A 12,855-nucleotide genomic window follows, 5' to 3' on the forward strand; every position below is an offset into this window, starting at 1 on the left:
AGTCCCAGCTACTCGGGAGGCTGAGGCAGGAGAATGGCGTGAACCTGGGAGGCGGAGCTTGCAGTGAGCTGAGATCCGGCCACTGCACTCCAACCTGGACGACAAAGCGAGACTCTGTCTCAAAAAAAAAAAAAAAAAAAAGCATCAGCGTGTGCTGCTGTAAACTGTAGAGTGCTGGGCTTTCATTGGGAAGTATTACCTTTCATTGCTGCAGTTGAGACTGGTTGCTGGGGCAGTTGAAGAGGGAGTTAAAGAAATGGAATCATTGTGCAACTAGGAATCCCTTGGGACCTGGCCGAGTTGCAGCCCCAGAGCAATCCTCAGGCCTGGAAGTAGGGCGACAGAGCCCTCAGTGTGCCCCTGGGTCCCTGGTGACCTGGCACTATGGGCCAAAGAGACCCCTCTTCCCAGCACTCCCCTCTGACTTCCCAGGCCAGAGGAGGGCTGTGGGAAGGGGGATCAGGCATGTCTGGTCACCCTGGCAACCCAGGGTGATGTGGGACAGCCTTGCCTGCTCCACTGAGCCAGTCTCAGCAGATGGGGACCGTCCGAGGAGATATAAATAAAACATTCTTGTGGTGCAGAGCAGCCGCAGGGGGCTGGGAGCCCCCATCAGTTGGAGGTTTGGTGAGGTGTCTGCTCAGCAAGAGTGTGTGTGTGTGTGTGTGTTCGTTCCAGCTACCACCTACACTAGATAGAATGAAAAACACTTCTCCCATCCCCCAGCCTCTTGTAAAAGGAGAGCCAACTCTGAACTGTGTCAGAGGGTTTGGCCTGTGGCTGTGCTTGGAGATGCCAAATTCCACACTCTCGTGCCTCCTTGTTCTGGGAGGACTGGACGTCCTCGAAGGAGGCTGTGTGGCTTGTGCACACCACAGGGCTTGGAGTGTCACGGACTGTTGGGGTAGAACTGGACACGTGATCATTGACAGGTCACTGGCTGTCTCTGTCTCCATTTCCCTGACTGTATAATGGAGAATTTAGAGGCTCTCCAAGATCCATTCCAGCTCTCACATCTCTGGTTCTTACTCTAACTGCCTCTTCCCACCCCTGATTTCACCCTGGTGACATCACTGCTGCTACATGTTTGGGCCCTGAAAGTTTTGCCTCATCTCTTGGCATCCTGGGATCTTGCCTCCATGCAGGGCTTTTGTCAGGGTACCAGGGGCCCCAGCCATCCTTCTGTGCCCCTTTCACCACACCAGGTGTCAGCAAGTGCCTTACACTTTGTGGGGACTCTGCAGGGATGCATAGTGAGTGCAGTTGGTGGAGTCAGGACATTGGGAGAGGGACAAGCCAGCACAGGTCCAGGGGCTGCTTCCCACTTGCCTGAGCCATTGCTCCTGAAGGAGGCTCCTTCTGATGACAGAATCCCTTCCTCCCCCAGCCCTGGAAGTGCTTTCCAGTAATGTGCCTCCTACCCATGGGCAGGGAGCCAAGAGTGGATCTCAGACCTTTCTCATCAGCCTGGCCCGGCCCGGCCCTCCCCTCGGGTCCAGAGAGCCCATCAGGGCCTAGAGCTCCTTCAGCTCACTGAGCGCCAGAGCCAAAACAGGAAAGCCAGGGAAACCAGCTCTGGGAACATGGCTTCAGCCCCAGGTACCCTGGAGCTGGCTGAAGGAGAAAGAGGTCGCTGTGCTGTAGTCAGGAGGTGCAGGACCCAGTCCTGGTTGGCCTGGCTGAGTGCATCCAGCCTCCTCTCAGGGCTTGCTTTTCTTGTGTCCAATAGGAATGCCAGCTGTCTGTTCACCTGGTCATAGAAGCTCCAAGGGCTGGAATAGCATGGCCCCCCCCATTCATTAGCTGCTCACGAAGGTTCAGAGTCTGAGTCACCTCAATGTCCTCAGTGTCCAGTATGGCCTGGCTCAGAGAAAATACCGAGCTTTGAGTAAAGAATTAATTAGCGTTCTTGGCTACAGGTTTGAGACACCTAAGCTAGAACAGAGGTCCTCCCTTAGACACTGGGGAAGCGGCATAACCTTGCCGACCTCAGCTTTGTCTTCTGCAAAATGGAGGCAATACCTATCCCAAGGACTGTGGTGAGGACTGAATGAGATGGTGTGTGCCAGGCTCCCAGCACAGTTCTGGCTCATGGGACGCCCTCAGAGCTGAGGAGCCTTCTTCATGTTGCTGCTCTTGGCTTGTTTCACATGCCTGCCCCCTCCCTAGGCAGGAGCTGTAGCCAATTCTTCTCTGGGTCTCCCAGGCACTGTCTGGCGATTTATGGGGCCAGGATTGGGATTGGGCCCAAGCTCTGTGGATTGGGCTGATGGCACAGAGTGGGGGTAGGAGGCATTTTTAGAGCCTGACCTCTTAGCTGGAGGTGGAAGCCGCCATCTGCCTGCCCTGGACTCTCTTTACACTCTGCCTTCTCCTAAGGCAGCTCTTGGTGCTCATGCCAGGTCAGGGGCAGGGAGGCTGTGGAGGGGGTCAGCATGCAGCTGGCTGGAGCTGGACTTCTGGCCTTGGGAAGGTGCTTTCTGGCCCCTGCCTGAAGAAGCTCTGCTCCCCTAAATCTTCATCCTGCTTATCTTCCCTGTGCTGTGCCTATCTGCCCTCCAGCACACTGCAGGTCTTTGGGGTGTGGTGCCATTGTCTTACCTCAGCTGCTTCTGCCTGGGTTGTCTGACTGATCTCAGTGGGTGCCAGGAAGAGAGACAGGAACCTGGGAGATGACTGCAGATTGAAGGCTATGAGAGAGGGAGGCACCAGAAGATTCCTGCCCTAACCTGGGCAGACAGGTGGTGGTCAGGGAATACTTCCTGGAGGAGGAGGCAGACAGAGGATATGATGTTAGCCACATACAGTGGGGGTAGAGGTAGAGGAATGATTTCTAGAGAGGAACTAGACTAGGCGAAGGTTGGCAGGCAAAAGAGGATGTGGCTCATATGGGGCAATTGCAAGGAATTTGGCAAGGCTGAAACCTCAGAGTTGACAGTGGGGAGAATGGAACATGAGGCAAGACCAGATGACAGAGGCAGTGCTGAAAACGTGGGCTTTATCCTCTACAGCAAGAGAGACTTTGGCCCAATATGACTAGCCCTTCCCAGTGGACCAGCCAGCTATACACTGGATGTTGACTGGTGGACAGTACAAAGACTGGGGTACTTTTCAGCAAAAGAGGTGATTTTGGAATGATTTTCGCTTTTATTGATGTGGAAAGTAGATGAACAAAGAGTGACTTTTGGTCATGTCTATTTTGAAATAAGGAGAATGCACATGGTGCCTTCGAGGTCCTCTTGGCCTAGGATGGCGATGTCTTTTTTTCCCAGTGTGTTTTGAGTGGCCCAGGGTGCTTGGCACTGTGCCAGGATTCTGGGCCTGGATATTGTTCAGTGTGTGAACTTTCTTTTTTTCTTTTTCTTTTTTTTTTTTTTTTTGAGATGGAGTCTTGCTCTGTTGCCCAGGCTGGAGTGCAATGGCGCAATCTCAGCTCACTGTAACTTCCACCTCCCAGGTTCAAGCAATTCTCCTGTCTCAGCCTCCCAAGTAGCTGGGACTACAGGCGCCTGCCACTATGCCTGGCCAATTTTTATATTTTTAGTAGAGACTGTTTCACCATATTGGTCAGACTCGTCTTGAACTCTTGACCTCAGGTGATCCACCCACCTCGGCCTCCCAGAGTGCTGGGATTACAGGCGTGTGCCACTGTGCCCGGCCAGCAGTGTGAACTTTGACTTGTCACTGTACTAGCACTGCCCAGATTCCTACCTGAGAGTAGGAAGGGCTTTGAGCATGGAGAGGGAAGTTCCTCCTCTGCCCCAAGGATCTCAAGAGCAAGTAATGAGAGCAGAGGCCTGGCCAGGCATGCAGGTGATCGGAAATCTTGGGTGATGTCCCAGCCCTGTGTATTTTCAAGTCAGCCGGTATTTGTTGAGCACCTCTAGTGTCCTAGCCCTGGGTGTATAATGATAAGCAGTTACGGGATCTGCCTGCACAGAGCTTGCAAGATAGGGAAGGGGAGGAGAAAGAGCTTTGCTTTTGTTTGTTTATTTATTTATTTATTTATTTATTATAGTTTTTTTGAGGCTGGGGTCAAGTAATCCTCCTGCCTCAGCCCTCCTGACTAGTTGGGACTACAGGCGCACACCATGCCCAGCTATTTTTTTTTTTTTTTAAGTGGAGATGAGGTCTCCTATGTTGTACAAGCTGGTGTCAAATTATTGACCTCAAGTGATCCTCCCACCCCAGCCTCCTAAAGTGCTGGGATTACAGACATGAGCCACTGTGCCAGGCCAGAGAGAACTTTCCTCTTGAGCAGAGGGTCATGACTATGACTGTGACTCTTGACTATGCCACCCCTAGGAGCATGGTACCCAACACACAACCAGATGCTCAGGGTTTTCCACCTACTTTCCCACCCCAAAACAAAACAAACAATAGAAACCACTCACAGGAGCTCAGGGTTCTCTGGTCATACCTGGTATTGAGAGAGGCCCTCTCATGGGGATCTTTGCTACTTCTCAGCTCTGGGTTTGGAGCCTCAAGGTGGAATACAGCAGAGCGGCCTGCTGCTGGCCAGGACATGGCCTGGGGAGATGGCTGGTGGGTCTCAGGCAGAAGGGTGTGTGAGGAGGCCTTGATGGAAGGGAAGGATAGGCGAACTTGAATTACAGAACTGTGCAGTTTGATGGGAACTGGGGCATCAGACCTGGGTTCTATCTGGTTCTGCTCCCCATTTGCTGTGTGACTTTGGGCAAGTCCCTTCCCTTTTCTGAGCCTTAGTTGCCCCATCTTTAAAGTGGGTGGCATTGAGCTAGAAGTGGGATGGCAAATAGATTTTGTCTCACCTGCCAAACCTGGTTGCCATTGGCATCCTTGAGCCATGTCTCAAGCAGCTGCCTGGACTCAGCTGGAAAGCCTACTCTTTTGCAGGTTTGCAGACCCCAGGCCTTATTATCCCCAAGTTCCTTCCCACGCTGGTATTCTTAGATTCTTCTGTGCTTTCTTCTGTCTCCTATGCCACTCCCCACCAGCTGGTTGTCTGCCTTCTGCTTAAACAGCTCGGTGATAGGGAACTGCCATCTTCCCTCAGACAGAATTGTTAGATTGTTATTCCTCAGGTTGAGCTCAGATCTGCCTCCCTGAACTAGTGCCTGGAATAATGCGTTGGGTTCAGGCGTAGGTGATGCCCGTAGGTACTTGGCACGTCAGTAATCAATTTATAATTTCTGCCTTCTGGAGGCATATAGAACTGCTACTTGATAACATTTTATGTCAGCGACAGAGATATCATGTATGTATCCTTTGAAAAAAGTGCTTTAAAAACACTGTCACTTGGTTTATGATGGCAAACCTGTGAAGCTAGCATTGTCCCTTCCAGGCGAGGAAGCAGCGGCTCAGAGAGTTAACAGAGCAGCCCTCTGAGACCCAGCCTGTGCACCTCTGGCCAGCTGCGCTCCTCATCCCCAGCCCGTCCCCAGCCTTCTGTTCTCCCGGCTCCTCCGAAAGCCCATGGCCTCCCGTTCTCTCGCCCTCCGCAGGTTTCCATGTGATCCCCACTATCTCAAGCATCGTCCCGGAGAGCTGCCTGCTGATCGTGGTGGGGCTGCTGGTGGGGGGCCTGATCAAGGGTGTAGGCGAGACACCCCCCTTCCTGCAGTCCGACGTCTTCTTCCTCTTCCTGCTGCCGCCCATCATCCTGGACGCGGGCTACTTCCTGCCGCTGCGGCAGTTCACAGAAAACCTGGGCACCATCCTGATCTTTGCCGTGGTGGGCACACTGTGGAACGCCTTCTTCCTGGGCGGCCTCATGTACGCCGTGTGCCTGGTGGGCGGTGAGCAGATCAACAACATCGGCCTCCTGGACAACCTGCTCTTCGGCAGCATCATCTCGGCCGTGGACCCCGTGGCGGTTCTGGCTGTCTTTGAGGAAATTCACATCAATGAGCTGCTGCACATCCTTGTCTTTGGGGAGTCCTTGCTCAATGACGCCGTCACTGTGGTGAGGAGGCCAGGGGCCATGCCCATGTCCAAACGGCACAAACCCGAATCCAGGCCCAGCAGTGAATCCCTCATCCGCCCTTTAATAACAGTAATAAAAACAGCTGGGGTCGGGCGCGGTGGCTCGTGTCTGTAATCCCAGCACTTCGGGAGGCCGAGGTGGGTGGATCACAAGGTCAGGAGATCGAGACCATCCTGGCTACCACGGTGAAACCCCGTCTCTACTAAAAATACAAAAAATTAGCTGGGCCTGGCGGCAGGCGCCTGTAGTCCCAGCTACTGGGGAGGCTGAGGAAGGAGAATGGCGTGAACCCAGGAGGCGGAGCTTGCAGTGAGCTGAGATCGCGCCACTGCACTCCAGCCTGGGCGACAGCGAGACTCTTTCTCAAAAAAAAAAACAAAACAGAAAAAACAGCTAAGGCCCATTTCCCCTTCCTGAGTGCCAGGCACCATGCTGAGTCCTTTGGCATAGATTATCTCATTTAAGTCCTCATGACTGCCTTAGGAGGTGCTTATTATTCTCATTTTCCAGGGAAGGACACAGTCCCAAAGAAGTTAAATAACCTGCTGGAGTATGAACCAGTTTGTGATTGAACCAGGTCTGTCTGACTCCAGGGCCTAAACTCTTAGTTTTGCTTGGTTATATGCTCCCTCCTTGACTTGACTTCCTTTTTGTTTTTTAAGAGACAGGGTTTTGCCCTGTCTCCTAGGCTGGTGAAATGGTATGGTCATAACTCACTGCAGCCTCAAATACCTGGGCCTGAGATCCTCCTGCCTCAGCCTTCCGAGTGGCTAGGACTACAGGCATGCACCACCACACCTGGCTAATTTTTTTAAATTTTTTGTAGAGATGGGGTTTGACCATGTTGCCCAGGCTGGTCTTGAACTCTTGGCCTCAAACAGTCCTCTTGCCTCAGCCTCCCAAAGTGCTGAGATTACAGACCTGAACCAACAAGCCTGGCCCTTCACTTGCATTTTGATGTGATCTTGGGCAAATTACTTTTACTCTCTGTGCCTGTTCCCTCTTCACAGACCATGTCATCTGTGAGGGGTCTTTCAGCTCTCATGTTGGCTATCTCTTAAGTTAGAATTCGGTTTGTGCACAGTTTTTGGGCAGAGATTATGGAAAGGGACCTTGTCTCCAAAACATCTAGAAGGTGATAAGTAAAATAAGTTGGCCACTTGCTTGCTGTGCGACATTAAGCAAATGCTATACCTCTGTGGCCCTCACCCTTTTTTTTTTTTTTTTCTGAGACAGAATCTTGCTCTGTCTCCCAGACAGGAGTGCAGTGTTGCAATCTCGGCTCACTGCAGCCTCCACCTCCCAGGTTCAAGCAGTTCTCCTTCCTCAGCCTCCCAAGTAGCTGGGATTACAGGCGTGTGTCACCATGCCCAGCTAATTTTTGTGTTTTTAGTAGAGACTGGGTTTCGCCATGTTGGCCAGGCTGATCTCGAACTCCTGACCTCAGGTGATCCACAAACCTCAGCCTCCCAAAGTGCTGGGATTACAGGCATGAGCCACCATGCCCAGCCGGCCTCACCTTTGATAGCTGCAAAGTGGTAGACGATTAGTGCTTTCCTTCAGGATCTGCACGTGGTGGCGCCATATACACCTGCACATGCCCTTCCTCCCAGCTGGTTTCCTTGGGAAGCAGATGTGTGCATGTGCATATTCAAACGTTGTGTTGTGAGAACTCTTCCACCCCATCCTGAGCTGTCCCCCTCAGAGCAGCTGCACTCACAGGAAAGCTCAAGGGCACATGTGCATGTCCAGGCCATGACTCCCTCCTCTGCAGCCCCAACCCTCAGGAAGCAGCACCTCAGAGTAGAGACAGACTGTGGTGTTCAGCTGCTGGCAGCCTCAGCTTCCTGTTCCTGCCTGGCCTCCTCATGAGGCTGGGTAGAGCAGCAGCCTGGCCTGAGCAGGCAGGCCTCCGTCCTGGCTTCCTCTAGCACCAGCTGTTGCCCAGGGTTACCACTTGAGCCTCAGTTTCCCCATCTGTGACATAGGGATTGCAGTACTCAGCCTGTCATCCTCCCAGGCTTCTTACAGGGTTACTTACGTTAGTGAGTCATACTCACTAATGTCTGTGAAGCCAGTGGGTGCCAAAGATAAAGCCCTCTCCAGTGGGATCTGGGTGTTGGGGTTCAGGTGAGCACTGCTGTGGAGCTTGGGGCATGGTTGCATCAAGCAGGTAACAGACCCAGCCACTTGTGGACCCACGGTCATGTCTCCCAAAGGCAGTGGCAGCAGTGGTAGTGATTGCTGGTGTTCACTGGGTGCTTCCTGTCTGAATGTGTATTGCCTCATTTTTATTTATTTGTTTAGAGACAGAGTCTCCTTCTGTCACACAGACAGTGTCGCCCAGGAGTGCAGTGGCACAATCATAGCTCACTGCAGCCTCAAACTCCTCAAATGATCCTCCCCTCTTAGCCTCCCGAGTAGCTGGGACTGCAGCTGCTGGCCATCACACCCAGCTAATGTATTTATTTGTTTATTTATTTTGTAGATCTGGGGTCTCATTATATTGCCTGGGCTGGTCTCAAACTCCCGAGCACAAGCGATGCTCCCTCCTTGCCCTCCCAGAGTGCTGAGATTACAGGCATGAGCCATTGTGCCTGGCCTGTGTTGCCTCATTTAATCTATACAGCAACTCCATGAGGTTGACACAGTTATATCCCAGTTTTTTGAGATGAGGAAACTGAGGGACAGAGAGGTTACATTAGCCTGATATATGATATAGCTGAGGTTCAAATCCGTAGTCTGAGTCCAAAGCCCAAGTGCTTACCCCTGTGTTACTCTGCTTCTCTGTAGTGCCAGGGATAATAGCACCAGGCCGGAAAGGAGGACTTTCCCCTCTGTGCCCACTCCATGGGCCCATGTGGTAGACCATGAGGACCCATGAATCCCCTCAGGCCAGGAATGAGTTTAGGTAGCCCACGGCTGAGCATGCCCCTGCTAAGAGGCTGTCTGCTGCTGGAGCCCTGCCCTATCCCCCAGACAGCTGGGGCCAGGCAGCACCAGGTCTGGCCAGTGCTCTGCATCTCCCCTTCCTGCCTGGCCCAAGCCAGGTCTTTCTGGAGCTCTGGGCACAGGTGTGAGTGCCCCATTTCCCAGAGAGTAAAGCCGGAGGCTGACCCTGAGCTGCCTGGTCTCAGGTCTGTGCCCTAGACAGGTCACTCCTCACAGTCCATTCCTCCTGCTCCAGGTCCTGGGGGCTTTGGAGGGTTCCCTGTCATGGATCCTCAAGTCCTCCCCTCCCTTCCCCCAGGCCTGGAAAGTCCCTGCTGCTTCCTGACAGAGCTGTCTAGGACAGCCTTGAGCCAGGCAGCTCAGGGACCCAGCAACAGGCAGGGCAGACCCTCAAAGCCGAGCCTGCTAAGGAGGCCTCAGCCATGGCTGTCAGGGAACAAGTTGTGGGCCCAGTTCTGCTCCTGGGCTGGGGGCCCCCTGGCATGTTGTTTTACCACTGTGAGCCTCAGTTTAGCAAAGGAGCATCCTTGACCCACCTGCCTCACATGGTTGTTGAGTGTCGACTTGGATAAAGACCATCAAGGGGCTTTACAGTATATGAAGTGCCACTTAAACGTCTGATGGTAGGGTTGCAGTGACCATCTGTTTCCCAGTCCAGGAGACAGGGGCGCCTTAGCCTCTAATTCCATAGCATCTGAACTTGGCTGTTCACTGCAGCCCCTGGGGGGCTTGTTACATAGGGATTTCTTGGCCCTATCCCAGAGAGTCCCAAGTCCAGTATGGCCTGAACATGTGTATTTTCAGAAAGCTCCAGAGGTTAAGAAATCACGTTCTAGTTCATTGTGTAAATGTCCCTTTTTTGTGCTGAAGGAGGGGCTGAAACCCAGTGATGGGTATGACATACCCAAGGTCAGGCAGTGAGAGGCAGACTTGATAGCACCAGGTGTGGCTAACACTGCATCAGGTAAGGCTCTGAGCACTTGATTCGCTGATTTAGTCCTCACAGCCGTCCTAAAAGTTGGCATTATTATCCTCATTTTATAGGCGGGGAAAACTGAAACACAGGAAGATGAATTTGCTTCCTTTACACAGCTCAGGAGAGGCAGAGCCAGGATTCCAGTCCAGGCAGTTTGGCTTCAGGGTCTTCACAGAGCTCCCCAGGGTCCACCCTTCACCAGTGTGGCACGTGGCCAGCCCAGAGCAAGCCCCTCAGCCCCAGACTGAGGTTTTGAGCACCTCCTTGGCACTAGGGTTTATCTGCTACCGTGTGGCCTCTTCTTGTGGCCATGGTTAACGGAGGGGACAGGATCACCCTGGGTGGACCCCAGGGAGCCGTGGGGCCAGGGCCCTCTCCTCTCACCCACCAGCCTACACACCCTCCCCAGGTCCTGTATCACCTCTTTGAGGAGTTTGCCAACTATGAGCACGTGGGCATCGTGGACATCTTCCTCGGCTTCCTGAGCTTCTTCGTGGTGGCCCTGGGCGGGGTGTTTGTGGGCGTGGTCTACGGGGTCATCGCAGCCTTCACCTCCCGATTTACCTCGCACATCCGGGTCATCGAGCCGCTCTTCGTCTTCCTCTACAGCTACATGGCCTACTTGTCGGCCGAGCTCTTCCACCTGTCAGGCATCATGGCGTGAGTCTGCGTGCAGCAGGCAGTGGGCTTGGCAGGGTGGGGGTGGGGGCTGCCAGCTTGGATTCCCCAAGCTCGTAGGGTCACGGAGCTCCCAGGGCCCAGCCTTGAGCTCCAAGGATGAGACATGAGCTCCACGCTCCAGACGTGCTTGGTAGCCGTTTAAATGGCCAAGGGCATCAGTGGCTTCCTAGAAGAGGGGCACTTCTGCTAGGCACCCTGGGGTCCAGGAATCTGGAGAGAGCATTTCAGGCTATGAGCAGATGAGGCAAGAGTGACCTGCATGAGGGCAAGCCCAGAGTATATGAGAGCAGAGCGTTGGAAGCCACTAAGCTTCAAGTTGAGGAAAGCCACAGCCCTGCTACTTCATTTGTCTCAAAGGGAGTCCCCTTAGCAGCCCCAGTAGGAGGCTCACCAGGCCGGAGTCCTGGCGGTCCTGAGGCCCCCACCAGGTCTGGAAATGGGGAGAATGGGATGTGGAGAGGCAGTGAGGGGTGAACGTGTTCCAGTGCCGAGGCAAGGCAGAACTGGGGTTCAGGACCCCTGGCTCCCAGGAGCAGAGCCCGGGTGTGAGTGCTGGGCTGGGAGGACTCCGAGCTCCAAGCAGCTGCTTGGAACAAAGCTCCCTGTGGAGACCCCTGTGCAGTGGCAGATGCCAGCCTTGAGGGGAAGAAACCCAGGAGACCATGGGCCTGTGTCATTGACTCCTGTTGGGTCAAGCGGCAGCATGGCCTTGGGGCAAAGGTGCAGGCTTTGGAGTTGGACACAGTGTGGTTTGTGTGTCTTGCCTTTGCTGCCTGCAGGCAGCGTGATGGGACAGGTGACTATTTCTCTTAGAGTCAGATTTCTCTTTTTTTTTTTCTTTTTGAGACAGGATCTCACTCTGTCACCCAGACTGGAGTGCAGTGGCACAATCTCAGCTCACTGCAGCCTCCACCTTCTGGGTTCAAGAGTTTCTCCCACCTCAGCCTCGCAATTAGGTGGGATTACAGGTGCCCACCACCGTGCCTGGCTAATTTTTGTATTTTTAGAAGAGACTGGGTTTCACCACGTTGGCCAGGCTGGTCTCAAATTCCTGGCCTCAAGCGAGCTGCCTGTCTCCATCTCCCAAAGTGCTGGGATTACAGGCGTGAGCCACTGTGCCCAGCCAAGATCATTCATTTTAAAAATGGAGGAATAGACCTGTGTCTGTAGGGTTGATGTGAGGATGAGTGGCAACAGGGTGTAAAGCACACTGCGGGCCCCTGGCCCGTAGAGGAGCTCAGAACACAGGCACCTTGGTCGTGGCCCCATTGCCCCTGGCAGTGGAGGGGCTCAGGCAGGTACAGCTCGACGTGGAGCCCTGACCCCGCTCTTTCCTGCCCCAGGCTTATAGCCTCAGGAGTGGTGATGCGCCCCTATGTGGAGGCCAACATCTCCCACAAGTCCCACACCACCATCAAATACTTCCTGAAGATGTGGAGCAGCGTCAGCGAGACCCTCATCTTCATCTTCCTTGGCGTCTCCACGGTGGCCGGCTCCCACCACTGGAACTGGACCTTCGTCATCAGCACCCTGCTCTTCTGCCTCATCGCCCGCGTGCTGGGTGAGGGCCAGGGCTGGGCGGCGGTGCGTGTGGTGTGTATGGGAGGTGGTGGGCAGTGGTGCTGTGTGCGTGGGGTGTGTAGTGCACTATGTGGAAGGGCCAGGCTGTGTGGTGCAGTGTGGATTGTGTGGAGGGGCTGGGCTGTGTTGTGTGTGTGTGCGTATTGCGTGTGTGGTGTGTGTAGTGCATTGTCGGAGGGCTGCATGTGTGTGTGGTGTGTATGTAGTGTGTGTGGGGTTGGGTGTGTGTGTGTGTAGTGTGTTGTGTGAAGGGGCTTTGTATATGTGTGTGTGCTGTATGGAGGGATTGGGCTATGGTGCAGTGTGTGTGTATGGTGTGTTGTGCAGAAGAGCTTTGTGTGCGTGTTGTGTGTGTGTAGGGGCTGGGTATGTGTGTAGGGGTTGTGTGTGTTTGTGTGTAGGGGCTGGGTGTGTGTAGGGGTTGTGTGTGTTTGTGTGGAGGAGCTGCGTGTGTATAGTGTGTTGTGTGGAGGGGCTTTGAGTGTGTGTGTGGAGGGGCTGGGTGTGTGTGTGTGAGGGGCTAGGGGCATGTGTATGTAGTGCATTGTGTGGAGGGGCTTTGTGTGTGTGGAGGGGCTGGGGTACATGTGGAGGGGCTGGGGTGCATTTGGAGGGTTGGCAGTATGTGTATGTCTGGAGGGGCTGGGTGTGTAGGAACTGGGAGTGTGTGTAGGGGCTGGGTGTGTGTGGAGGAGCTGGG

General features: G+C 53.9%; 1 protein-coding gene across 1 annotated transcript in view; it reads left to right on the top strand.

Moving 5' to 3' along the window:
• The window catches only part of SLC9A1 (solute carrier family 9, subfamily A (NHE1, cation proton antiporter 1), member 1), a 61,731-nt gene that overhangs the window by 36,957 nt on the left and 11,919 nt on the right, over positions 1 to 12,855 (top strand). Inside the window, exons 2-4 of the mRNA XM_011955574.1 lie at positions 5,484 to 5,944; positions 10,303 to 10,553; positions 11,918 to 12,135. Coding sequence (XP_011810964.1) covers positions 5,484 to 5,944; positions 10,303 to 10,553; positions 11,918 to 12,135 — 930 coding nt within the window. The remainder of the gene's footprint in view (positions 1 to 5,483; positions 5,945 to 10,302; positions 10,554 to 11,917; positions 12,136 to 12,855) is intronic.

The sequence above is a fragment of the Colobus angolensis genome, unplaced genomic scaffold, assembly GCF_000951035.1.
Source record: "Colobus angolensis palliatus isolate OR3802 unplaced genomic scaffold, Cang.pa_1.0 Scaffold4, whole genome shotgun sequence".
In the NCBI taxonomy this organism is placed as follows: domain Eukaryota; kingdom Metazoa; phylum Chordata; class Mammalia; order Primates; family Cercopithecidae; genus Colobus; species Colobus angolensis.